Source organism: Pocillopora damicornis, chromosome 6 (genome assembly GCF_964200805.1).
Source record: "Pocillopora damicornis chromosome 6, jaPocDami1.2, whole genome shotgun sequence".
Classification (NCBI taxonomy): Eukaryota; Metazoa; Cnidaria; class Anthozoa; order Scleractinia; family Pocilloporidae; genus Pocillopora; species Pocillopora damicornis.
The window spans coordinates 8,997,329-9,024,292 of NC_142675.1; the positions used below are offsets into that span (position 1 = coordinate 8,997,329).

The following is a 26,964-nucleotide window of genomic DNA, read 5'->3' on the forward strand; positions in this document are numbered from 1 at the left end:
GGTAGGTGTACAGATTTGATTCAACTATTTCATCATGATCATGATATCATCATTATTGTCTGTGGTGTCTTCTTTCAGCATTCACGGTAGTTTTTCCCTTCCAAAGATTTGCAAAACAAATAGTAGCTTGTTCAAGTTCGCGGAAAAACATCAGCCGTGACTGTTCCCGAAAATTCTTTCAAATTGCTGTGAATATTTTTATGGAAATTACTTATATTGGCATGCATGCATGACTTGTGAGTGCGACATGAACTGTTCAAGGTGCGTTGTCGTCTAAAGGTATTTCCACGTTGCGGCTATACTTTGGTACACAGTGGCTCTGGTAGATGAAAGGTGAGAAAATATATTCTACTATTCAAGCCCTAAATGAAACATTTTATCGCTATTTTACTTGGTTCTGTCGTTGTTAAACTTGAGGTGGAGTTAAATACACCTATGATCATAATGTACATTTAAAGCTTATTTATTATGCAATCATCAACCAGTGATAATATGAAATCGAAACAGCTTTGTACGACCATTGTAGGGCACTTAGAAGGAGAAAAAGTAACATTTGATCTCTGATTTGACCGGACAAATAGCAGATGCTTCCTTTGAAAATATGTACAGGCATATGCAGAAAAATATACTCGTAGCTAAGGTTAAATTCGGCCGTTCGTTTCTCGATCTTTTGTCGACTGATGAGCGAACAGGAAAAGGGTTTGCTCTCACTTTGTCACCACTTTCAAATTTACTGATTGGTTCGGAAATACTTTTCGAAGTTCGTTCACGAAAAAGGTGGACAAGGAATTTGAGAGACGTGCAAGTTTTGATCTTCGACAAAACTAGATTGAAAGTTTTCTTATTCAACCCTCCGCAAAGTGTTTTGATATTGCATCAGTAGACGTTTAACCTTGGCTCCAGCAAAGAACTCGATTGTTTGAAACATGTACAGTGAAAACACTATTACTTTCTTCAAAAGGAGTCCTATCAGTTGAATCATTTTGATGTTAATGGGATGTCTTTGAATCATTTTGCAACAAGAAAAGTTTTGAAAACTTTTTAAGTCAGTCAGCCGTGAATGGCGTTGTTGTTATTTAGCTGACTTTCTCTACTAATCCTTGATAAAATCAGGAAGGTTTTGCCTACGTGCAAATGGTATGCTTCGAAATAGCTTTGTTACTCTGACAGTGGCGACCAAATTTTCTTAACGGCTCTCCTATGATCTAGATTAACGACAGCTCCATGCATATGCAGGAAACCGTAATTAGTTTTGGGAAGACTATACAAACGAAACTGAAAGTAAAACATTGTATTTCTCAATCTCCAGCGCAATCTTTGTATATTGCAAAAGAGAGTTGCTTTTCAAGAAGAGGTTTTCTTCTCTAACTGTTGATTTCTCGTTAGACTTCGTAGTCTTCGTCCGCTACCTTAAATGTTTTGCTTTTGGGTACATAACAAATGACACATTTTGTGGGCAATCAGCCGAATTATATTTAAAAAGCATCGTCACATAGTTGTAAAATAATGCCGCTCTATCTGATCTTGAACGTGAAGAATACAATAAAGTCAATTATCAGAAAGATGAAAAATTTAACAGAGAAAATAACCAACTAAACTAGAGACATGAATTGCAGATGAAGTACTTCATGAAGAAGTGAAGTTATTTCGCTGTGGTTCTACCCAGATGATCATCTAAAGTGACTTTCCGCAGATATTAATCTTTTAGAGTACCAAAAAAAATTTGCGGATAAGACATGTGGTTTGAAAAAGAGAATCCTCTCGTGAGAAACGGCTACTTTCCCTGTGAAATCAGTCTCTGCTTTAAGTCATGCGTTTGTTAGCAGGACTTAAATTGTTCATACAGCAGAGTCAGCTCGGGTAAGATGCAAATTGTTATTGTTTTATTTATTCTCATTTTTATGCACCGACCGTTCAACTATCACACGATAGAAATCTTGAGCTCCTAATCTAACTAAATCATAGTTTCATATAAGCGTCAAAAAAGGCTTTTTGGGAAGAACCTCAACAAATAATAAGAAAGAAAGAAAGAAAGGAGGCATGGAGATCTAACTCGGGTATTTTCATCACTATATAGCATTATTGTTGTCTTTGTTGTTTCTCGTCTCTGAGACATTATACCTTGAACAAATTAGCGGGAAAACACCAGCCGTGAGTGTTCTTGAAATGTTTTTCGAGATATTGATAATCTTTTATTATAGATACCGGTGCAGCGCTCTACCAACTGAGCTAACAAGCCAACTGGGAGCTGGTCATGATGTTGGTTCTAAATAAACCCGTGAAGTGATGAAAAGTAAACGGTGAAGAATATATGAAAGTCATATATTTGAACTGCGGATAAAGACGTGAATGAAAATGATCCTCGCAGTAATGTGCACTACTTAGGCAGTAGTGGAAATAACGCCTGAAAAAAATTCAGGTCTTTATGGGATTTGAACCCATGACCTCTGCGATACCGATGCAGCGCTCTACCAACTGAGCTAACAATCATGACCAGCTCCCAGTTGGCTTGTTAGCTCAATTGGTAGAGCGCTGCACCGGTATCGCAGAGGTCATGGGTTCAAATCCCATACAGGCCTGAATTTTTAGACAATAGACAATATTCGCAAAAATCATCTCCAAATAATTGTTTCAATATCATTACTAATTAGTTTTTTAATTCCACTACAATATTGCTCATAAAATACTACTGTTGTTTTTTATTTTGATGTTGGTATATTTTTGTATTGTAATCTTATCAACTTGAATATTCGTTTTAACAAAAATCTCTAATATCATATTTTTATCAATCGTCGTTATCTGTATGTTATCCTTACTGCAGGTACTGCTAATTGTATTACAAATGTGATACTTTCGATGGTAAACTGATTTTCGGAATATCTTATGTCGATTCTCATGAAAATCTATAAACTCGTTTACTATTTCATATCTATCAACCTGACCGCAATTAATACACACATTTTCTCCATAATTGTTTTCAATTTCAATATTTTCTCAACATTCTGTGTTTTTTATTGTCGTTCTTGAAGTTGTTCATAACATATTAAACAATCAACATCATCAAGTATTTTGAATTCTTCATGAATTAATTTCTTACATTCTAGTATCAATAACATCATGTGATATTTTTTTATATTAAAAAAGAATAGCAATGCTGACTCATTTCCTCGGAAAAGTCCCTGACTTATTACATCATTGATTTCCTTGTTTTCTGAGAATGTCACGCAATGGAAAGATGATGTGAGATCATATCGCTAGTCTCCTATAGTATAGGAGCACCTTGCTACCAAATCAGATTTCATAAAATGATTCCATCTAAAAAATTTCATCAAACAATCTCATCAAATGAGATAATTTCCATAATGTAGAAGGTAGTAAAGAGAGTTGGCGTTTTCGTACGCGGTCACTTTTTGATATTACCGTTCCCAAAAATTATTAAATCTTTTATCATGGAAATTCCTTATGATGGCATGCATGCATGACTCTTGGGTGCTGATTCACGGTATGTTGTTGTCTGAAAGCATTTCCATGTTGCAATCCTACTTTGGTACACAGTGGCTCTGGTAGATAAAAGGTGAGGAAACTTTCTTAAATATTCGAGCCTTAAATGAAACATTTCATCGCTATTTTACTCGGTTCTGTCATTGTTAAACTTAAGGTGGATTTTAATACACTTATGATTATAGTGTACATTTAAAACTTATTTATTATGTCATCATCAACCAGTGATAATCTAAGATTGAAACAGCCTTGTGCGACCATTATAGAGCGTTTAGATATGGAAAAAGTAACATTTGGTGTCCTCAATTCGTGCGGACGAATAACAGATGCTTGCTTTGAAAATGCGTACATATGCAGAAAAAAATATCCTTGCGGATAGTGCTGACTTCGGCCGTACCTATCTCGATTTGTTGTCGACAGAAAAGCAAACAGGAAACGGGTTGGCTCTCAGTTTGTCACCACTTTCAAATTCATTGATTTGTTCATGAAGAACTTTCAAAGTTCATTCAGGAAAAATGTGGACAAGGCAGTTTAGAGGCATTCAAGTTTTGATCTTCGAGACAACTAGATTAAAAAGTTTCGCATCCAACTTACCGCGAAGTTGATTGTTTTGAATTTATTGTATTGTAAACGTTTAACCTTGGCTCCAGCAAGGGAACTCGATTATTCGAAACATGTACAGTGAAAAACAATTATTTTCTTATAAAGGCTCCTATCAGTTGAATCATTTTGATGTTTATTGGATGTCTTTGAATCATCTCGCAGCAAGAAAGGTTTTGAAAAATCTTAAGTCCGTCAGCCATGAATGGCTTTGCGGTTATTTAGCTGACTTTCTCTATTTCATAAAATCAGGAATCTTTTACTTATATTCTGATACTATGCTTCGAAAAGGCTCTGTTTTGCTCTGACATTGGCGAGGAAATTTTCTTAACGGCTGACCTGTCATCTACATTAGCGACAGCACCATGCTAATGCAGGAAGTTTACATTTCTCAATCTTTTTATATTGTAAAAGAGAGTTTCTTTTCAAGAAAAAGTTTTCTTCTCTAAGTCTTGATTTATCAATAGACTTCGTAATCTTCGTCGGTTATTTGAAGTGTTTTGCTGTTGGGAACATAACAAACAATGCATTTTGTCGGCAATCAGTCGAATTATATTTTATAAGAATTGTCACATAGTTTTGTCACGCCAACTCATCCTAAAAGTGAAGGATAGAACAAAATATATTATCAGAAAGATAGAAAAATGTAAGAGGGAAAAAAAACACCACTAAAATATAGACATGGATTGCAGATGAACTACGTCAAGGATTCATCTTTTTAAGTTTATAATATGCAAACTCCTGTTAAGCTATTTTGTTGTGGTTCTGCCCACAAATATCTGGTTTAAAACAAGGATCCTTTCGTGAGAAACAGCTACTTTCCCTGTGAAATCAATTTCTGGTTTGAGTCATGCGTTTGGCAATAGGACTTTAATTGTTCATACCGCAGAGTTAACTCGGTTAGATGCAAATTATTGTTTTATTTATTCTCGCTGCTATGCACCGACCGTTCAGCCATCATGCGATAGCAATCTCGAACTCCTAATACAACTATTTTAAATACAGTTACATCGAAGAGTCAAAAAAAGCTTTTAGGAAGAACCCAAACAAAAAGAAAGAATTTAAAGAAAGCGACAAAACTTTTGAGTCTGTAAAACATGTTTCGACAGCAACTTCTGTCATCTTCAGTTAATTACTGTACAAAGCGTTGGAAGTTGAATGATATAACAATGTTAATTGTAGTAAATAGTGACAACAAGAAAAGAGGTAAAGCATGAAAGTGCAAGAATCACTTGGTGTAACTATCCTTTTAATTCTCACATTTTCCTGCTTTACCTCCTTTCTTGTTGTCACTATTTATCATAATTAGCATTGTTCTACCTACTATATATAGTACGCTTTGTACAGTAATTAACTGAAGATGACAGAAGTTTTTGTCGAAACATGTTTTACAGACTCAAAAATTTTGTCGCTTTGTTTAAATTCTTGACTTGCCTGCCAATATCAAGACCCAAAAAGAAAGAGGAAAGGAAGAATTATAAAGGAGGCTTGGGGATCTGACTCGGGTGTTTTCATCATTAGATATCATTACTGTTGTCTGTGTTGCTTTTTTCACTCCTCGTCCAAGGTACCTTTCCCTCTTGCGAAGATTTGCAAGAGATATTATACCTTGGACAAATTGGCGGAAAAACACCAGCCACGAGATTTCTCGAAAATTTTTTTCGAGATGTTGTGAGTCTGTTATTATGAAAATTACTTATGATTGCATGCATCAACTAAAGCTGGAGTTTTATACGCTTATGACCATACTGCGCATTCAAAACTTTTTTATAATGTGATTATCACTTGCAACCAGTGATATTTTGATACTGAATTAGCTTCATACGAACACTATAGAGCACTTTTTCTGTTTCTTCCTCTCATTTAAGGCCGAACGGATGAACTTATGCTTGTTTTGAAAATGTGCAAAAATATACTGAAGAAATTTCCTTGTGACTAACGATCTGTTTTCGACTGATGAGCAAACTGGATAAAGGGTCGCTCTATTTTTGATATCACTCTTATTCACTGAGTAGTTCATAAAGAACTTTCGAAGCCCGGCGTTCATTTAAAACAAATAATTTGTAGGGAATTCGAGCTTTGAACATGAATACAACTGGCTTTAAGCTTCCGTATTCAAATTTCCTGCTGAGTCGTTCGTTTTGAGAGGATTAGTTCAGTAAACGTTTTACTTTGTCTCCAGCAAGAGAACTCGTTCATTTGAAACATGCGACGAAAAGAAACTGAAAGTAGGATTTTCTATTTCCAAATCTTGATACAATCTCTACATATCGCAACGAAGACTTGCTTTTCAAGGGCAAGTTTTTTCTTAATCCTGGTTTATTGTAAGATTTGTATTTACCTTCACTCTGATGCTTTTGAATACTCAACAAATAACGCTTTTTGTCGGCAATCAGCCGAATCATATTTCAAGAAGGAGCATAGCAAAGTTTTAAAAACAAGAAGGACTCACAAAATATCTGATCAGAAAGCTGGTAAAATACAAGAGAGAAAATAGTCAACTAAAGTATTGACGTGGGTTGAACATGAAATGCTTGATGGATTAATCTTGAAGCTTCTCAACATGCAAAAACCGTGATGTTTACTTTTAACTTTGTTGTTGAAAATTGTGACTCACAGGGAAACAATAACTATAGATCTTGATTAATGTTGTATATTTTAACCACGTGCACCTCTGCTGCACACGTAACTTATCAGTCAGGCAATCAATCTTAATAATCCATTTTTAAGATTAAGGAAAGTTAGAATATACAGATTCCTTATAGTGAAACACTCGCACCGGTTTATATTGATTGTGCCGTTACTCTTCTTCAGAAATTATGACATCATCCCTCTCCCACATGCCACATCTTTAAGGAAGAAAATTCAACTAAAGGTATGTAGACATCCACTTTGCACGCGTGACCTATTACGTTCCTTTGTTCAATCTGTATAATTGGATTCATAGTTCCATTTCCATGTAATCAAAGTTCTACTCTGTATGCGGACTTGAAATTGTTTACAAAGGAAAACTATTTTCTAATTGTTCGTGGTGTTGGCTGAACAGTGATGGTATTGCTGCTTTGCCTAAAAGCCAGGTATAACTGCTGTTGGTAATTACTTAACCCTTTCAATATCTCCCTTAAATCACACATGGAGGTCATGAGAATAAAAGAAATGATCACTAACTCAAGAAGCTCTTGACTGTTAGACAAATTCTCCTTGTCAGCGCGCTATGAAATGTGTGATGAACAGTATGGAGAATATGAATACTGATATTAGGGTGTAAAGGGTTAATTAGCAGTGGTTGCACTTCTGGTGCCAAGATACGTGTGGCTTGAAGGTGGAGGTAGTAGATGGTAAAAGTTCCTGATAAGCTATGTAATAGGTTTTAATGCCTCGAGCAATGAGTCACTAAACAGAGATACGGCACAGAGAGGTAAACGTTTGATTGGTGAATTAATTTTAAAAAAAAACTTTTCCCCCACGCAGTACCTCGCTGCCATCTCATGATCATTCATGGAAACGATATTAAATGTTTATGAGGAACCTGTGATGAACTACTTCTGATTGTATTCTGACTGGTGAGAGGAGCAATGATCCAGGCTGAATTATCCGCTAGGAATTGAGATGAGCATAATTTCTTAAAGGAGGGTGGGTCAACTCACCTCTACTAAATCTTTTGAAGTTCCAATAAGGCTGCTATTGGAGAAATAGTTGTGCGTGTGGCGAAGTGTGGTGATGTATTCTAACTGACTGTGTCGGGATGTTGGATCGTGTCAGGAACCTGATGTGTCTGATTGACCTCGTAATGATTCCCAAATTATCAAAGCAGGTGACTGTGATGTTCGGTAGGTGATACTGGCGATGTGGTTTTGGTAGTGCTGGTAATCATAGATTTGATGTGCTCTCGACTCAGTGGTAAAAATGGTGACACGAATGATTTGCTTGATAGGCTGTTCCTTAGGCATCATGGCTGCAGCTTTGTCGCCATTCGCGTCTACGAAAGAAACTACCAACTATGCAAGGCTATGCCGCCTCTTGGTAGATGTTGGATCTCAGGTGCTTCAGTCCACTTTTGACAAAATACATCCACCAGCGACTCTACATACAGTTTTGGGAAGTACCTCAGTGCATTTCGCCACATTGCAATCACTGTACAAAGGGAAGAAGAAGGTGCTGAATCCCACGCAATGGGGGAAGTTGTATCCTGCTCATTCACCCGTGGCTTCTGCAGCCTTCGACATAACGCTGCTAACAGTGCTTCTTAGAAATATATGTGGTTTGAGCCCTCCTGCCACTGGTTGGGATCGTCTTCCCCCAGCTGCAAACATAAGCATCACAGATGACATAGCCAGAGTGAAGTATTACAGGAACACTGTATACGGCCATGCTTCTCAAGCCTCTGTGGATGAAAGTATTTTCAGCGTTTACTGGCAGGAAATACGAGAAGCTTTGGTGAGACTGGGAGGATCTCATTTAAGAGCTGAAATCGACAATCTTGAGCACGATTGCATGGATCCAGATATCGAAGAGCATTATCGTGAACTGATGAAACAATGGAAGAAAGACGACGACAGCATCAAAGACAAGTTGGAAGAAATTGAAGGTTAGAAAACATTGTCCACTGCCAATACGGATGAATCAGAAGGCTAGAAAAGTGTATATTTTCAGTAAACACGGCAGTGAAGGTTAGCTCATGACTTTTTCATTTTGGACGGAGCTAGTCACATATTTGGAAAATTTTTTCTAGTGTTATAAGTGAAAAATGAAGAATTAACCCAAATGTTGACACTGTGTTTTCATTTGCAGTACTTTTGTCTGTTCGTGGGTACTACTGCTGGAGTGCATTTTTGTGATTTGTTAGCGTCTTATTAAGTTTGATCTATTCGGAGTCGACTAGATTTTGATATACGTATCATTTTTTATCGGCACCAAAACGTGAATCTGTGATGTAAATGTGCTTATGAGATTGCACTTATCTTTCTTACATTTCCAGATTTGCTAGGTGACCTCGGAAACAAAACTGAGAAGATAGAAATTGAAATGAAGGAAGTTAAAGAGACGATTAGTAGCCTGACGCTTACAATGGAAAAAAGCACAGATGAAGGTTGGTTGCCAAAAAGAGCTACTCACCGATAAACTGAACTAACAACAGTGATTCCGTTAACTTGAGTACATAACACATCTAAGCATGAACACTTTATTCCCTCAATGTTGGCCGAATTAGCATTTTTGTGGTAATGTATTATTGTAAGAGTCCTCCATTGCTACCAACCTACTCTGGCTACAAATGAAGATACTATGTAATCCATAGGATGAATGGGATGACACAGAATCTGAGGCTACCTCTTGGGTTGAATAGTTTTCTGACAGCATGCATACACATTTGGCCGAGAAAGAATGAACCTAATTTCCTAGACCGTTATAAAGGAACTGCATATTGTTGAACAAACTATAGACGATTACTCATAATTTCTTGTAAAGTATTCCATTCTACATATGGAAGAATCGCTGATTGAGGGTCGTCTCAGTTAAAAGGGACAGGATAAGGTGTATGTGGTTATTTTACATTTCCCGAGTTAAAGACTGTGGGCGAAACCTCACACCTCAACGGAGGCGGACCTCCGGTTTTCTCTAGCGTTTTTCTTTTTCTCATAATTAAATACGTGAAAAAGAGGACGGAAAAGCGTTCTTTGGCATTCGTTAATTAGTTCTTGCAATGTCGCTTTTTACCGACAAATCTCTTAATCAGACTATCGGCTCCAATGATATCAATATTTATCTTTCGCGTAATAAACTTTACGACAGAGTTTCAACAGACACAACTGAAGCCGAGCCATATCTTCTTTAGAATGTTGAATAATTTTAACCCCTAACACCCTAACATTAATATGCATTATCTCTATACTGTCCTCTTTACATTTCCTATGATGCTGACAAGAAGAATCGAGAGTTTTTTGTTGGTGATCACTTCCTTGATTCTCATAACCTTAATGTGTGATTCAGGGGTGACATTGTTAGGAGAAATTAGGCTTACAACAAACAATAGAGGCAAGGGAAAGGATCTATTAAGTTAACTTTTCTTTCATTTAGTAAAGTGACTTTTTGTCTCACTCTGACTAAAAGTTCTAATATTATTCCATCGTCAGATACTACGAAAGAGTCTCTCGAGAAAATAATAGGCGAAATGGCAAAGATGGACAGTGAACTTAAAGAAGTGAAGAAAAAGATGTGTACTTCGACAGCCCCTGTGAGAGAAAGCAGGAATGAAGGTTATTTGAACTTTAAGATAAAAGTTATCCTGCTTAACCGGATATTTAGCCGTAGTCAACATGTCTTGTATGTGAGAGAGAGAGAGGTCATCGTATCTTAAGAGATTCAGTTTTTCAATTTAAACAGTTTCTGGAATAATCTCTACAATCTCCTTTTATTGCCTTCAATGCTTCAAGTGTGGAGCGTGGGTCACAACTAGGAAAATGTCGAGTTTGTCGCTCAAAACCGTGGGTCCATGACAGTGTGACATCATTAATGATGGAACCAAATTTGCAGAAAGGAAGGCTAGTTTATTGGGTTCCGTGTGCTAAATCTCGGAGGAACTGCAATAATTCTTTCAGAGTGTATGCGTGTTGTTTCGTTAAAATGAATACTGTGACGTATTTTAACTTGTCTGGGTGTCCTTTTAAGCAACGCGATATGTCTGTTATGACTAGAGTGCCAAATTTTATTCTTTAATTTGCATCCTCTCCACACTGTGCATAGTTCATAATCTGATATTTCAACGTAAATCATCGAGAAGGTGCCTTTCGATCAGCTTTTTTTACTTTGTAAGTCGCGCAAGCATCATGACCGATTACGTTTAAGCAACGTTTTAGGACAACTCGGAATCTATTCTCCATTCAGTTGCTATGAAAACCTAAAATCTTCGACGTGGAAGATAAACGAACGAAGTTTGAAAGGTGGAAAGGAGATCTAAGTCAATTTTCAGAATTATACAAATGATCTTTGACACTAGCGCAATTGAGCAAGCACATGGATTTGCGTTGTTTTTAAGATGTTGGTTGATGGAAGCCAGGGATATACCTGCGGGTTTAAGGCAATCCATGACCTAATTTGTGTCTAAACTATGCACTGATATGCTTTCTCAGGCCGATTAACGCCTGCATTTTGAGAATTCTTTCGTACAAATTAGTAAATTTTTTTATATGCAAATTAAGGTCGAAGAGAAGGGTCTCCTCTGATTACGCTGGTATGAAAAGTATTTAAACTGAAGTTTCCATATTTAGTCTGTGAACTAACTGAATACATCTTGTAACTTGTAGCGAGATAGAATTCTGTGAGCTATATTATCGCAGTCGCTGCCCGCTGGACAAAATCTGTGAAATTTACATTTTCGATCGTTGTCCACAGGGATGGTCTGGACAAAAATTATTTCTGGCTTGTGGCGACGCAAAAAAAGAGATTTGAAGAACAACTAGACTATTTTTGAAACATGTGTCCTAAACCCTTTTCATGGGCGAAAAATGAAAGAAAAATGTTTTTCCGACGGGAAGTCGAAAGAACCGCTCTTAACGAGAGCGGCACTTAACTTCAGCTCGATGTTAGAAACTACAGAGTAGGTTCGACTAAATTCATAATCTAAATGGCTTTTGATCAGCAAACATGAATCATACACTGAAACATTTTGCATCGTCCAAGAAATTTCTTTGGCAATGGTGTCGTAATCATTCACCTACTTAAATTCAGTGCTGAATGCCAGAGGCAATTTTCACCAACGCATTCATATGATTTCTGAATCATTTTTCTATCATTAGGTATTTTTGATCCAAGTGAGCTTATAAATGAAATTCGCCAGTTGTACAAGACTCGTGAGGGATGGCTCTCACCATTTCCATGGTGTGAAGAGTTTCAGTTTTTTCTTGGCAATATTTTTACAAGGCTCAAAGTGGCCAGAAGAAAGAAAACGAGAGGAGAAATCACTGACGTATTTGTTGACATGTCGTCAATACTCGATCCGTATGAAGAGTGCTCAGCGCCGAGAACAGTGTTGATTGAAGGAGAACCTGGTATGGGAAAAACCACCTACTGTAAAAAGTACGCCTACGACTGGGCCACCAAAAAGCAAGAACTTCAGGGTAGCGGCTCAACAGTATTCAAAGCGGTATTGTTGCTGAAATGTCGAGACATTCATTCTGATATTTGGGAAGCCATTGATGATCAGCTTCTGCCTCGAGACATCGATGAAGAAGTTAAAGATCAATTATTTCAGTTTATTCGTGAAAATCAGTCCAGTATTTTATTGATATTGGATGGATTGGATGAGTTACCTTCCGGCAAATTGCCGATGTTTTCCGAATTAATTGAAGGAAGAGTACTCCCCAGATGCCACATAGTTGCAACAGCAAGACACGAAGCTGGAAAGGAGGTGAGAAAGTGCTGTGACACGCTACTTCAGATCGAAGGATATACTGAAAACCATGTGAAAGAGTTTGTCACCAAGTACTTTAAAGAAAGGCCGGATTTAGCCACCAAGCTCTCGGAACGGATATTGCGAGATAAAAACCTGAGAGAAATGGCAGCCAATCCTCTAAACACAGCACTTCTTTGTCTTTTATGCGAAGAGTTTGAGGGCACACTCCCCGAAAACAGAGCTCAGCTGTACTTGGATATGGTTGAATGTGTCTTGAGAAGATATAGGAAAAAGAAAGGAATATTAGAAACGGGAGTAGACCTGACAAACCTTTACAAACCGCTACTGAATCACCTTGGGTGGGTAGCGTTGAATGGTTTAATTAACGGCAAGTTGGATTTTGATGAAACTGAATTGGGAAAGCATGCAAAAGACTTGACTGAGCTTGGATTTCTGTCAGTGCAGCCTGGTGGCAGCAAATTGAGACAAAAACTGCATTATGCTTTCTTACATAAAAGTTTTCAAGAATGCTTTGCAGCATTCTTCATTTGTTCTCAGATTCAAAGCAGGGAAATTATACCTGAAGAACTAGTCTCCGATCCAAGGTATTTCTTTGACCTTAAAAAAGTACTTTTGTTTTCATGCGGAATTTTAGGCATGAAATGCGATGAACAAGCTGTGGCACTTGTACAGAGTTTAACAAATGAAGTCAACGAAATTAAAGTCCGTGGTACAAAAGTTGTATTGGAGGCCATAAACGAATGTAAAAGAGAAAAAAGCGATTTTCACTCACATTTAGCAAAGTATTTTGGAACTGGTTTGAATCTCACCTTTTTGTACTTGGCTTACCATAGTATTGATGATACTGGTGCTACATGTCTTGCTGAGGCAATCAAAGTCAACAAGACGCTAACCAATTTGGATTTGTGTGGGAATGCTATTTGTGTTGCTGGTGCTACATCTATTGCTGATGCACTCAAAGTCAGCGAGACTCTAACCAATTTGGATTTGTCTTACAATGGTATTAGTAATACTGGTGCTACATCTATTGCTGAGGCAATCAAAGCCAACAAGACTCTTACCAATTTGAATTTATCTCGCAATGGTATTTGTAATACTGGTGCTACATCTATTGCTGAGGCAATTAAAGTCAACAAGACGCTAACCAATTTGAATTTGTCTCGCAATTGTATCAGTGAAGCCGTTACTACATCTATTGCTGAGGGAATCAAAGTCAACAAGACGCAAACAAATTTGGATTTGTCTCTATATGGTATTAGTGAAGCCGGTGCTACATCTATTGATGAGGCAATTAAAGTCAACAAGACGCTAACGAATTTGGATTTGTCTGAGAATGGTATTTGTGTTGCTGGTGCTACATCTATCGCTGAGGCAATCAAAGTCAACAAGACGCTAACCAATTTGGATTTGTCTGGGAATGGTATTCGTGTTGCCGGTGCTACATCTATTGCTGAAGCAATCAAAGTTAACAAGACACTAACCAATTTGAATTTGTTTCGCAATGTTATTAGTGATGCCGGTGCTACATTTATTGCTGAGGCAATCAAAGTCAACAAGACTCTTGCCAATTTGAATTTGTCTCGCAATGGTATCAGTGATACAGGTGCTTCGTTTATTGCCGGGGCAATCAAAGTTAACAAGACGCTAACCAATTTGGATTTGTCTGGGAACGGTATTCGTGTTGCCGGTGCTACATCTATTGCTGAAGCAATCAAAGTTAACAAGACACTAACCAATTTGAATTTGTCTCGCAATGCTATTAGTGATGCCGGTGCTACATCTATTGCTGAAGCAATCAAAGTCAACAAGACGCTAACCAATTTGAATTTGTCTCTCAATTATAATACATAAGTTTAGCCAAAACTAAAAGCGGAGTTCTTGTTAGTTTAATTTCCAGCCCTTCATTATACTGAATAAAAACTGTAATAAAATTCTTTAGCACTGGCTGTAGAAGTGTTTCTTCAAGGGGATAAGCGACCAGACGAGGTCTGGAACCTCACAACTCCAAAGCGATCAACACGCATGCTAGTCAGCGGTATCTTCAAAAAGCTTAGGACCTTCGTCGTTGTTCCTGATGTTTTAAGCAAATTTTCGAAGATAGGGAATGTTTCCTTCTTCAGATGAAGTGTATGATGTCAGCATCAGTTGAAATTATATTTTATTAGGCGTGACTTATAATTTCAGTTTGGGAAAATTTTTTTTGGTGTGTAGTATCGCTGAAAATATTTACGAATTGTGCCGTTTTGTTTTTTGACAAGTGTTTCTGCTCATTTCCCATAAGGCGGGAAAAGCAAAGCGGATGAAGAAGCGCAGAGCACGCTAAAGGTTAAAGTCTTTTTATTGTACAAAATAACCAACTGCACAATTTTGCAAGATATTTGTACCCTATTCACGCGTTATTTGTACTCTAATTGTAGAGTTAGGTAATAACCCATAAATCATAATCATTACCATTCTTCAAATTTGATTGGTGCATTAGCTGCTTTATTTTTCACCAATCAATCTGTACATCTGTTATCAGACAACATTAGTCGGACAGTTGAAGCAGCCAATCATACTTAATCCTCTCAGCCAAATCCACCAATCACAGAATCATCACAATAACCATAGCAACAACCACTTATCCTAAGAAAATATGAGAAATTTAAAAATGGAGAATTTTTTAAATTTTAGAAATTGTCTCTACCGATGATATTTGGCCCAAATGTATTTGTTGTTTTCGGAAATTGTAACGGTTAGGATTAATTGGCAACAGGACTTCCTGTCGTCCAATTCTGTCTGTAATCATACTCGTGATTGACAAATTAGACTCCCGCTTGGTGGTCGTCCAATTTTGTTAATCACTCGTATGAATACAGACCGAATTGGATTTTACTCGGTCAAACTACCATCATTTATCGCATGAGTTGGCAAGCGAGTTTTGCCTCAATATCTCGACATAGAAGCCCGGAAGCTGTATTTTGTTTGAATTACCTTCTCTTCCCTGTCCAGCTGCAACTTTGACATCTAAAGGGGAATTTTTCCTGTTTTAGAACCGCATTAAACGTCAAATCTGACTTTATAATAACTCTTGGCTTCCCTTTATGAGAAATTAAACGCAGAAGATGTTGTCGTTTGTGCACATGCGACTGAGTCAATCGCCGCGCAACGAACAGGAGTTACGGAGATGTTAAAATGAGCGTTAAATTTTTGTTATGAGTTAACAAGAAGAATATTTGAAAAAAAAGCTTGGGTTCATTTTTATTTTACGCTTCAATGATGATAGAATGAATACCTTTAAATTCCATGAAGCCGTTTCGGATATTTTCTGCAGTTCATGACAACTTTTTTGAGATACAGTTTACACCGTGAAATAGTACTGGGAGAAACATAGTAGTTCCTTATCACAATAAAATACTTTAAATCTTCTTTAACACAGCTGGCACTGTATTAGTTACAATGAGCAAATTAACGATGGTATACATTTTTTCGCAAGTTTTCCAAAGTCTTTTCATCTCTTTGAAGCAAAGTTTGCACGCCGGATTTATGTCAAAGGTAAATGTTCTAAAGAAAATTAGAAAAAGAGTGAGATCAAATGTGCTTTCTGGAGCAGAAGAGTTCCCTTTTCCATTGATTTGTTTAATTAGTTTTTTCTTTTCAATTTCCGACCAATATTCTGTCACCAAGCATTATGTGTAAGCTCAAGAAGCCGCCATTTGAAAATCGACCAAAAGCGCTTGTGTGGGAGATTGCTGAAAGCATTTTGCTTCCAGCGTTAGACTTCAACTTGATGTTACTGTCAGTTACAAAATATGGCGCCTCTCAGGTTTATCTTAATTTTTCCTCCGTCCGAAGTGGGTATCTATGTCGAGGAAATGAGTAAGCAAAGTATTCTTAGAATCTCGTGCTATTCTGATCAGTTTACTGTTTATGGGTAAAGTATCATTCGTTTCTAAAAGAATTTAGAGGTTGCACCACTTAGTAATCGATCTTCCTTACTTACAAACGATGTTTTATTTCTTTCCAAAGAGCAAACACCATCCGTCGTGTCGACTCCTTCAAATCGTTGTATCTAGTGGAAAATGACAACATCACCCTTTAGCGGACATACACTCTTGATGGTACTCCTCTGGATGAAGTAGAAGTAATTTCACTCCTGATTCCCCCTCGTTTTCTGCACAAAGAGTTACGAGGTAAAGGAGTAGAGGCACAACTCAAGTGGCTGATGACTTTCAAGATGGATTCGTTGTGATTTTTAACAGACAGTCAATTAACAATGCCAATCCTTCGCTCGCAAAGATCAGACAGCAGAACGTATGAATTGAGTGTGTCTCGACGACGTGAAATTAACTCCCGTTAAAGACGAGGTCGAGATTTCAGTGAAATGTAAGTACAACGTTTTTCCTTATTTTCTCCTAGAGACTTCTACAATAATAGTAATAATAATAACAATGATAATAATAATGATGATGAAATATGAGTGATCTTCGCAGTAATGAACACTGCTTAAGCAGTGGTAAAAATAGGACCCAAGAAACATTCAGGGTTTTTCTTAAAAAACCACATATAACCCCGCCCCTTTTTTCAGGATAACCACCACATTTAAGCTATTGAAGTTCTGTAGCCCTTTTATTTTTTTATTCTATTCCATTTTCTCCAATTTTTGGAAAGTGAACTACACACTTGTCTCTCAAAATCTAAATAAAGAGTAGATTTAATTTGCAATTTTTATGGAATTATACAGTAGAAAGTTTTTGCATCCCCCCCTCCCACCTTGGTCTTCCCATAACCCGCACACCCCTGCATCCCTCCACTTAACATCTCGTAACCAGAGTTCATCTGAGGCGTCCCTCTGACCTTAGATTTACTTTTGCCAACACCGTAGCAGTAATACATAACAGAGCTAGTTGTTGTTTCCACTTCGTGTTCGTGCAGTTGCTTCTCGGCTGATTTTACATCCGGCAGAAAACTCAAAGCCTTAGAGATGTTTTTAGATGACATGGTTCGAAGATATACGAAGAAGCTGATATCAAGATTGAGGAAAATTACTCTCTAAAAAATGTATTCAAATCGACTTTCCGGCACTTCTTGGTATGTACTGACTAAGTTTGAGCGTCTGGATTGCGTTATTTCACTTGTAATCCGCTTGACTTTCGTTTCCGGCCCCAGGAATATGGGTACACCCGTGCATCCCCACAGGGAATAGATCAGCGCTACCCGACCTTGATTATATTTAGTAGCCCTGAAAAAAGAATCCACGGTTAATAAACAAGAAAGAGGAGATGAAAACTGTCTGTTACATGTTATTTTATATTTGCGTGACTTTCATTTAGCGTGATACGTTCGCGTGATCGATATCGATGCCAATGTTCTCATTCGTCACATTCGCAAGTTTCACGCATAGTTCAATCTGAATGGAACGTTTCTCCGGAAGAAAATTTTTTACAATTCATAGAAATTTCCTTGGTGTTTAGCATAAGTCGAGTTTTCTTCCATAAATCGCACCATCCGCCACGCTGTTTAGACAATTTTGCCGACTAAGTTCGTCAATTTCACGAAGATGATCGTGACACTCGGTCCCAGTCTCAAAACGAAGAAAGGCTTAGTCGTTTATTTCTTCAAGTGACTTCCGTAGGATTTTGGCACAACCTTCCTCATTGAAGCATCAGCAAAGGTCTGATAGGATGGTGTCTTTCCGTGATTATGAAATTTACTTACTCTTTCTTCTGCTGGTAAAGTTTCACGGGTCAGGTAAGTGTGAAATTTATTCTCCCGCACAAAGGATTTTACGGTGTCTTCTTTTACCGGGTGCCATTTTAAGCCTAGACATCGAAAACGCCAACCCTTTCTTTCTGAACGTTATTTTCGTCAAAATGATTTCAGAACTCCAAGATGGTTTTCAACAATCTTTTGTATTTCAAAATTAAGATATGATTTGGAATTTCAATCACGTGATAGATGAAGTCTGAGTAACTATGATGCGATAGAAATCACAAGCAAATGATTTTATGCTTCAAGTGTAACAATACCATACGTTCAGAATTTAACATCAACACTGAAACTGAGAACTGCACTATTTTCATGATTAGTATGAGCCCTCTTCTTAGCCACGAGAAAAGTCAAGTTACTACTTTGTCAGGTGGCTTTCCATTACAAGCATGATGGTCAGAAAAGAGTTGCCATCTGTACTTAAACTCTCTTCCTTGCCATCCATCACCATTATTGGGAAGAGCTGTTACCAATTTTTGCTCGCATTGTTGGTGCAAATAATGACATCAACAAGGACATGTACATGTATGATTTGTCTACTTGACCAATTTTTTTTAGCTTTATGCACATATGATTGTGGTATCCCACACCGGTCGTTGTGGAAGACTTATTTTTGTTGTGTATTTAAAAACAGTTAATGTTTTAAGAAGGGCCAAACTTTTTGAAATGACCACGTGTGTGTAGATATGTTGGCTTATCATATACATACTGAGATTTACTCCAAGCTAAATTAACAAAACAAAAAGTTATTTGTAATAAACTGCAAAAATTCTGATAGGTAGGATGGTTTTTCTCACAATTGAGAAATGAGCATCCGACCAATTAGAGGTAGACCAGTGAAAACAATCATTTGGGTTTTTTAGCCTTTGTGTTGTGGGGGCTTGCTAAAGGGAATGAAATTGAATGTCAGCAAGGTTTGCTGGTTGCTGACAACTGTAAAATCGTGACTTCAAGGTTGAAAACAAGAAGTCAGCTGGGCTTCACGAAAATTGGTGAAAATCATTCTGATTTTGCCTCATGCAAACTGATCACAATCTTTGTCTAAATCTATGCTTTGATCAATTGCTAACATTTGCAATCTGGGGAACTAAAGAGGAATCTCTTCCCAAAGGGTACAAAAGACTTAAATTTTATAGATTCTGACTCAGATAAGAAAGCATTACAATCCACCTTTTTGATTTGATTTGTGCTTGTGTGAATGAGCAAAAATTTGTTTCAAACTGGTACTATTATTTCCATGGTATTGACACACTTTTCAGTCAACTAATTTACTCCTGTCCTGCAAGTATAATTCAGCTTGTTATACAATACCTTATTGATGGTAGAAATGAGGTCAAAGATATTCAAAGCTAAAGGAGGTGCAGTACAAGTTTTGACCATTGTTGACATCCTTTCTATGACCAAGGCTATAGATGATAGAAAATTGTGCTTGATGTCTTATTTCTTATTTCTATTTCTATAACATTGGAATTTTTATGCCAGCTTAATATGCCAAAGTTTTCAGAAATTATGCACATGAAATGATTGATCATTGCATTTTTGTTTGTGCTGTCATTGTTTTTTTTTCCCTGTGTTATGTGATGGCTTCAATGATAACTATACTATTAGTATAATTTCTCACTCAGGTTATTATAGAGATGCCCATGCTCTGATTGGTCAGGTATTGCATCATATCTTGTTATAATCACAGTGTACAGGGTGATTATAACAAGAGTGCTAAATTTCAAAATGGCTGCTTTGCATGCATTCTGTCAAGTGTTGCAAGGGAGTGTTGAATTCAGTGGGAGAAAACTAAATTGCAAAGAGCACAAAAGATGCTAAAAGATTAGCAGAACACTTTTCAAAACAAAGGGATAAAGTTTTTGATATTAAAAAATTTAAACCTCTTAAAACTGCCTGCTCATCTTGATACAGGTAATCAACATAATTGTAACAAAATGTGTGCAATGTTTTCTTTATTTACAGAATTTATAACAGAATTTGAAAGCACCTGGGGGATTGTATTAAAACAATTTTTTGCTGAAGGCAAAGGGGAGATCATTGAATAATATTCACTTCACTTCATCTTCCACAAATATTTGTTAATTTTTATTCATTACTGTGTCTTTTTACCTTGGTTATTCACTACAGAACAGGGCAAGATTAGGGAAAGAAGTGATGTGTTTGATCTTTTATTTCTTTTCCAATTTTTAGGCACAATTTTTTCAGCACTAAACTTTAAAGCCCACAAGAATTTTGTTCTGGTCATCAAGAACACTTGAATGGTTTCTTTTCTGTTTTTTTCTTCTTTCATACATATCTTATGTGATGGGTTGAGGATGCTCAGATAAGACCAAACAAATTTTCAAACACTCAAAGCCAGAAGACTAGAAAATGGGGGAATAATAAATCCCTCAATCGATAGTTTAACATATACTGTAATATGTGAGGACATTTCCACTTTCCCTTTTCCACCTCCACAAGTTTTTCTTCAACTAATTTCTTCAAGTGTACTGTTTCTTAATTTTGGAAATTCACCCCTATACATTAATTTCGGAAAGTGGAACTTGTCAAAAATGATTTTCAAAAGGCGCAAAGAGTTACATAAATTATTACTGTTATTGAACCTTATTTCTTAGCAAATGAAAGTATACTTTGGGCTGATTGATACAATCAGTGAATACCAATGTAGTGCATATTTATACTTATTGTTGTTACTGCTTACACTAAAAGTGCCTCTGTGGTGGACTCTATTTAAGCCCTTCTTCCTAAATATTATCTTTACACATGTAACTAAAGGGCTGAAAATATTATGTTTATGGTTGTCAATTTTAGGGGGTGTGGATGTGCGTTTCACCCAGGAACCTTCTAGTCCAAGCTACTTTAACAATGGTAGTGATGCCAAGCTAGTGTGGGACTACACTGATCCACATAATGACATTCAGGACATTCTCTATGAAGTTCAGGTAAATGGTGCATTTGTCAAAATGATGGTTAAGAACAGTCTTGGTGTCCAAGAACATCCTAGTATTCCTCCATCTTACAAAGGAAGAGTTAACATTGAAGGAAGAGCTACCTTGGTTATCAAGAACATCAACCCTAGAGACAATGCCAAATTTAACTGTGAGCTCATTGGAAGCTTTCTCAAAACAGTTAAAAGTACAGTTCAGCTTATTGTGGCAGGTAAGTATTACAGAAATAGTTATCAATCAAACATAACTCAAATGAATTCAACTCATGTCTTTCATATTTCTTTGATCTGGAGAAAGTAAACAATAGCATAAATTTGGGAACAGTAGACAGTGCCACTTTTACTTGGCATGAGATACTGCACCCCTAAAAGGAGAAAAGAAATTCTACCCTTTTTGCTTTGCTGTTTCTCAGGAGTAAGAAATCAAAGAGTTATCAAAGAGTTATTGCTTTATTCTTCTGGCAACAACTACTGGGTTACTCTGTTATGTGTAGATAACTGTAATATTAATATAAGTACTGATATTTTCTCTTAGCAAAGCTGTCAATTAAAAATGATCAGTCAAAACTAGAAACAATACAACTGGTTGTATGATTTTGCTAAATCAGTGACAGAAGGAAAATATTGCATGACCAATCACAAGCAGCATGTGAAATTAATTTGGTGTGAAAAAAACCATATTGCTTTTCAAGCCTTTTAAAGAGACTTGCCAAAGGGGATGAAAGTCAGCATTGCATCATTTGCTGCTTTCTGGGGATTAATATGATGATCATCAAGGTTTGCAGATGTAAATTTCATTAACAGATTGGTGACTTCTTCAAGTAATCTCTGACACTTAGGAGCAAGTCAAGACAAAAAAAATTTAAAAGTTATCAAAACAATAAACCAACAAAGTCTCTAATCTAAGCTCTTTATGCTCTTTGAAAGACACTGAACGTGCAAACAGAAAATAATTCAATGATGACCAATGTGGCCAGGTAAGAATGTTGTCCTGAGTAGATGATGTTTTCATGGAGGTCAGTTCAACAGCTTTGATTTTATTGCTGACTTTGGTTGCCTCACTGAGAAACTGGCTGAATTCCACAAAAAGCAACATGAGACTAAAATTATTCAATTTCAATTTACAGTATGAAACGTTTCGTGAGCTTATGTAACCTAAACTTTTCAGAAAATTTTCATGTATCAAACAGAAGCCTAATGTTCTTTGCACAGACTTTATAATCTTCTCTCTGAGTGTTTTACCTGTCATTTTGGAATACAGTATCTAAGAGTACATTTAGTACATTTAAACGAGTGTGATATTGAATATATAACTTCTTTGTCATTTGACTGTGATTCAAAGTTGAAAACGTTTGTGACATCTCAATACTCATGTACAATTTACCTCGTTGTTTGCTTGAACGATTTTATTCACTTGTTGTGAAGAATCCAAACTCACTGTTTACTTTGTTCACTTGCTTGTTTTTGATCCTTTATTACTCATGACTAAAACTTTTTTGAGCTCACCAGCCATTACAACACCTTCTTTCTTTTCTTTATTTTAATGGTACATTTGCTAATTAAGTTCTGTTGGCTTATTTTAACTGTAATACAATACCTATCACACAGCTTACCTTTTCGAATTGTATTACAATAGAAAGATACCAGGTTATTATGGCTTAAAAGGGCAAACGAATCATCATTTGCATTTGGTTTTTGTAGCCTAAAGCCAATTATGTCTCATATTTCACTTGTACAATACAATACAATATACAATATTTATTTTGCCATATACGACATTTACAGATGGAAAAAGAAATGAAGAAAATTGATGACAGAGAATAAATGGCGAGAAAACCTGAAAGAAACCACGAGGCTTATAACAAGTCAGGCTTTCTCACTTAAAATAACTAATCTTATATTAGAATTACAATATGGACTTATGGTAATTAACTTTGACCGCGCACACGTACACACACACACACGCACACACATATTAAGTAAGTTAGTTAAGAATTACTGCCTTACAGAAGTTAATACCTAGAGAGAAGAAATTCCTTAAGCTTTCTTTTAAAAGAAGCGGAAGAGGGAGAACTAGTTATGTCAGAATTTAGCGAATTATAAAAGTTTGGACCTTGAAAGTAAATTGAAAACTTCCTGGTGTTCGTTCTGCACGGTGGCAAGCGGAAGGACTGAGCATTCCTTGTATTATAATTGTGGATTTGACTATTCAGTAAAAAAAAGTTATTGAATTTGGAAGGGAGTGTAGAGTTCACGAATGAAAACATAAAAGTACCTAATTGAAACGAATGGATATCATGAAATTTTTAAGAGTTTAAGTTCCTTAAAAATAGGGCCAGTATGGGCAATGTATGTAGAATTGCTTACTATTCTTAACGCACGTTTCTGTAAGGTTACAATTCTTTGAAGGTTTGACTTGTAGAAATAATTGAGGGCCAAACATCTTGTTTTCTTTTACTAAGAGTGGACCTTCTTTTAACTTTAAGTTATAGGAAAGCAGCATTCAGCACGCCACTGGTGTGTTCTTTTTATTGGGAAGAATCAATAGTTTCTCTTTCATCAAAATTTCAGTTCTCTGGGTTTAGGATGTCTCCTGTTGATCCTTTGTCAGACCAAGTTCTGAGTGGGGTGTGGCTTGGTTGGCTCTGTTCCTATTTGTTTGTGCAGCAGCATAAATTTTTTTCACTTGAATGGAAGTAGCTTAGAAGCCAGGGTCCTTAGCCCAAAGAGTAAATTCCTGAATCAGCCCTTAATTTTCTAGGCTGGGGCTCTGCTTTATAATTTAGCTAGCGAGTAAGTTATCCAGTAGTTAGAGCCCACAGGTTAACTTGTACTGAATGAGGTTTGAGCCTCCTTCTACTAGTTGGCTGTTGGGGACCAATTGCTTGATGTTTTTGTCTATTTTATCGAAGTTAGGTAAATTTTGAGATTAGGTCCAAGTAGGATTTGTTACGCTATGTGAGGAATGACATAATCTCTTTTACCTTTCAGAGGCACTACTTATAAACATCTCTTTAAGAGGAAAATATTACATTGAAGGATCCCTTGTCACCATGGCCTGTGAAGCTTCTGGGAAACCACTGCCGGATGTAGCATGGATTAGAAATGGAGTACTGGAAAGTTCAGGGAAGAAAGTTACGTTTTTAAAGCTCGAAAATATAAACAGAACAGATGCAGGAAAATATACATGTCAAGCCAATAACTCAGTGGAAGTCACTTCTATTGATACATCAATTGTAGTTCAGTGTAAGTATATTTTAACCTTAATTTTCTATTTCTGGATTTACTTTATTTACAGTGCGATTTATGTTATTGGGGTGACAGTTACCTAGAACTTATAAATCTGTTCAAAAATGAAAGGAAACAGAATTCCACATCAAATCATTTTTGGCTTTGCATGCATTGGTCCCAATTATCGGTTGGGACAATTGAATTTACGTGGAATCATTGCTCATGGTATGTTACTTAGAAGGATGCGACATTTTTTTTGCTATTTCATTGCTTCAGTTGGACTGTGTTTAATTCCCAAATAGGCTTAAAACTATCTCCGAACCATTGTGATAATCCAAAATTCACTTCGTTTGACTAGCGCACAAGGCTTTGCCACCTTATACTAAATACTCGACTGTCAAATGACACAAAAGTGACAGACTGTACCATGGAGTGATTACAAGCCTCACTTTTTTTCTCATTTAAAGACAGGGAAGGAATGACAAATCCTGCACTTGGGTAATTGATTTCTATGACTTTCCCGGTTTTGGAGGTTGTGTAACCTGCAAGCATTATGCCGCCCCCTATGAAAGATATGTATTTCCTACCTTCGTCTAGTTTCCCCCAGGTTTTTCGTTGAAACAAGCAGTTTACATACTATTGTCCGTGCAAATTTAAAATACTTATCATCACAATGGGAATTTTATTTAGCCTGTTTCAGACTCCCAGGAAGTATAAAGAACCACGATAGTGTGAACACAACCTGACCAAATCTTCCTGGTTTTTCGCTTTAGCTTTTTCGCTCTGCTGCTGCTTAAGCTCTTTGCAAGAGCAAACCTGAGGAAGCTTGGATTGTTAATGAAAATTGAATTGTTTTTTTGCATATTTGGTAGTGGCGTCGAGCCAAAAATCCCTAATGAAGCATCTAGCCTATGAGGCCCTCGACTTAAGGTCTCTCTAAAATTGAGGCTCTGTTCCTCAGGAACCTCTTAGATAAATATATCATCCTGGTACCAATTGAGGAAAATAAGGAATGTCTTCAAACTGATTCAAACTGGGTTTCCGCGAGGAAAATAAGGAATGTCTTCAAACTGTTTCAAACTGGGTTTCCGCTTTTTTGCGAGATGAGATCCTCTCACGTGCAGCTTCTAGGGCACTGTTGCATTCGCCTTTTGACTCAAAATGAAGGATTTTCATCAAAAATTTTTCAAGAGCGACAACGTTTTATGTCCGTTAAGACAAAAAGCTGGGCTTCACAAATTGCTCATTTTTAGTAACAAAGGTTTTAAATAGTTATCCTGATAACAAAATAGTTGATGTTATTTTTCTTGCTGCAGTAATGCCGTTGTTTTTCAGTTTGCAATGTGTAAGTTAAAGTATTTTGCTTATAGTCAGCATTCTAACCATGGGTAGATGAGTTGCTACAATTTTCCATCACAAAAGCGTTATATTTTCTGCCCAAAGCACTCCATGGACTGATACAAGACAAACCCTTGTTGCCTTATCATGAACCATCTAGACTTTTAAAAGAGGTTATGATTTATAACCAGGCGAAATGTATAAGCGATGAAATTGAGATGAAATTGATGAAATTGAGATGAAATTGAAATTGAAACTGAAATTGAGATTTTGATTTGATTTAAATTTTTAGACAAACCTGAAGGTGTTGAGGCTCACAACCAATGCTGCACAAAATACCGTCACTGAAGGAGACGCTGTTACATTCAAGTGCATAGTTATGGCTGCTGTGCCACAAGTATTATTTTACAAGTTCTATTTCAATGGCAGCCTCCTAAGCGAGAACAGCAACAGTGAGTATACTCTCAATAACGTCAATCGATCTCAGCACTATGGCGAGTACGTATGTATCCCATATAATGACGTAGGAGATGGAGAAAAAGCCACTGTGAGACTTAACATAAAGGGTGGGTAGAAACATCTTTGAGCATTTTTAAGTACTTTGGAATTATAATCCAAAACAGGAAAAATGTTTTATACCAGTTTACATTGCGTCAATAAAACTTCCCACACAGTGAATCATTACAATCCCGAACAAGGAGAAATAGAGAGAAATAGAGACCCTGGTGATGAGGTTGACCTTTTGTGCCTGGCGAACGACACATGTGCTAGTTAGCAGTATTCTCAAGCCGATGAAGACTTTTGTTGATGTTCCTGATGTTTTCAACAGATTTTCGAGGATAGGGAGTGTTTTCTTCATATGTAGTGTATGATGTCAGTATCAGTTGAACTGATATGCTATCGAAATGAATTAAAATATTGGTTTGCGAAAATGAGTCACACTTAAAAACCACAATGAACAACCTCCAGTTAAGATATCACCAGTCAATTATATGCTGCCTTTAATCCTAATAAGCCAGGGAAACTGCAAGTGGTGTTTGACTGCACAGCCCGATACAAAGAGACATCGCTGAATGACCAACCACTAAGCGGTCCAGACTTGACTAACAGCCTGCTTGGTGTCCTCTTAAGATTTCGTCAGGAACCAGTATCTCTCTCCTCAGACATTGAAGCAATTTCCATCTAG

At 36.9% G+C, this 26,964-nt stretch overlaps 2 protein-coding genes across 2 annotated transcripts; both read left to right on the forward strand.

The window, feature by feature from the left end:
- The first annotated feature begins 249 nt into the window (after positions 1-249).
- Positions 250-14,452, forward strand: LOC149043817 (uncharacterized). Its single transcript, XM_089210680.1, has 6 exons — positions 250-333; positions 6,916-6,976; positions 8,036-8,689; positions 9,080-9,190; positions 10,233-10,355; positions 11,895-14,452. Exons 3-6 carry the CDS (start codon positions 8,053-8,055, stop codon positions 14,360-14,362), a joined length of 3,339 nt encoding a protein of 1,112 aa, XP_089066806.1. The 5' UTR covers positions 250-333; positions 6,916-6,976; positions 8,036-8,052; the 3' UTR covers positions 14,363-14,452.
- A 3,681-nt stretch (positions 14,453-18,133) lies between these two features.
- LOC149043818 (limbic system-associated membrane protein-like) lies at positions 18,134-26,964 on the forward strand. The gene is made up of 5 exons (XM_089210791.1): positions 18,134-18,241; positions 21,074-21,421; positions 24,201-24,526; positions 26,071-26,325; positions 26,794-26,964. The coding sequence occupies exons 1-5, from the start codon at positions 18,175-18,177 to the stop codon at positions 26,962-26,964; spliced, it is 1,167 nt and encodes a 388-aa protein (XP_089066917.1). The 5' UTR covers positions 18,134-18,174.

Coding starts and splice junctions, on each gene's coding strand:
- LOC149043817 (XM_089210680.1), top strand. CDS start 8,053: ATGGCTGCAGCTTTGTCGCCATTCGCGTCTACGAAAGAAACTACCAAC. Junction 8,690..9,079: donor CAAGTTGGAAGAAATTGAAG/GTTAGAAAACAT, acceptor TTACATTTCCAG/ATTTGCTAGGTGACCTCGGA. Junction 10,356..11,894: donor GAGAGAAAGCAGGAATGAAG/GTTATTTGAACT, acceptor TTCTATCATTAG/GTATTTTTGATCCAAGTGAG.
- LOC149043818 (XM_089210791.1), top strand. CDS start 18,175: ATGGTGTCTTTCCGTGATTATGAAATTTACTTACTCTTTCTTCTGCTG. Junction 21,422..24,200: donor AGTTCAGCTTATTGTGGCAG/GTAAGTATTACA, acceptor TTTACCTTTCAG/AGGCACTACTTATAAACATC. Junction 24,527..26,070: donor GTGCGATTTATGTTATTGGG/GTGACAGTTACC, acceptor TTAAATTTTTAG/ACAAACCTGAAGGTGTTGAG.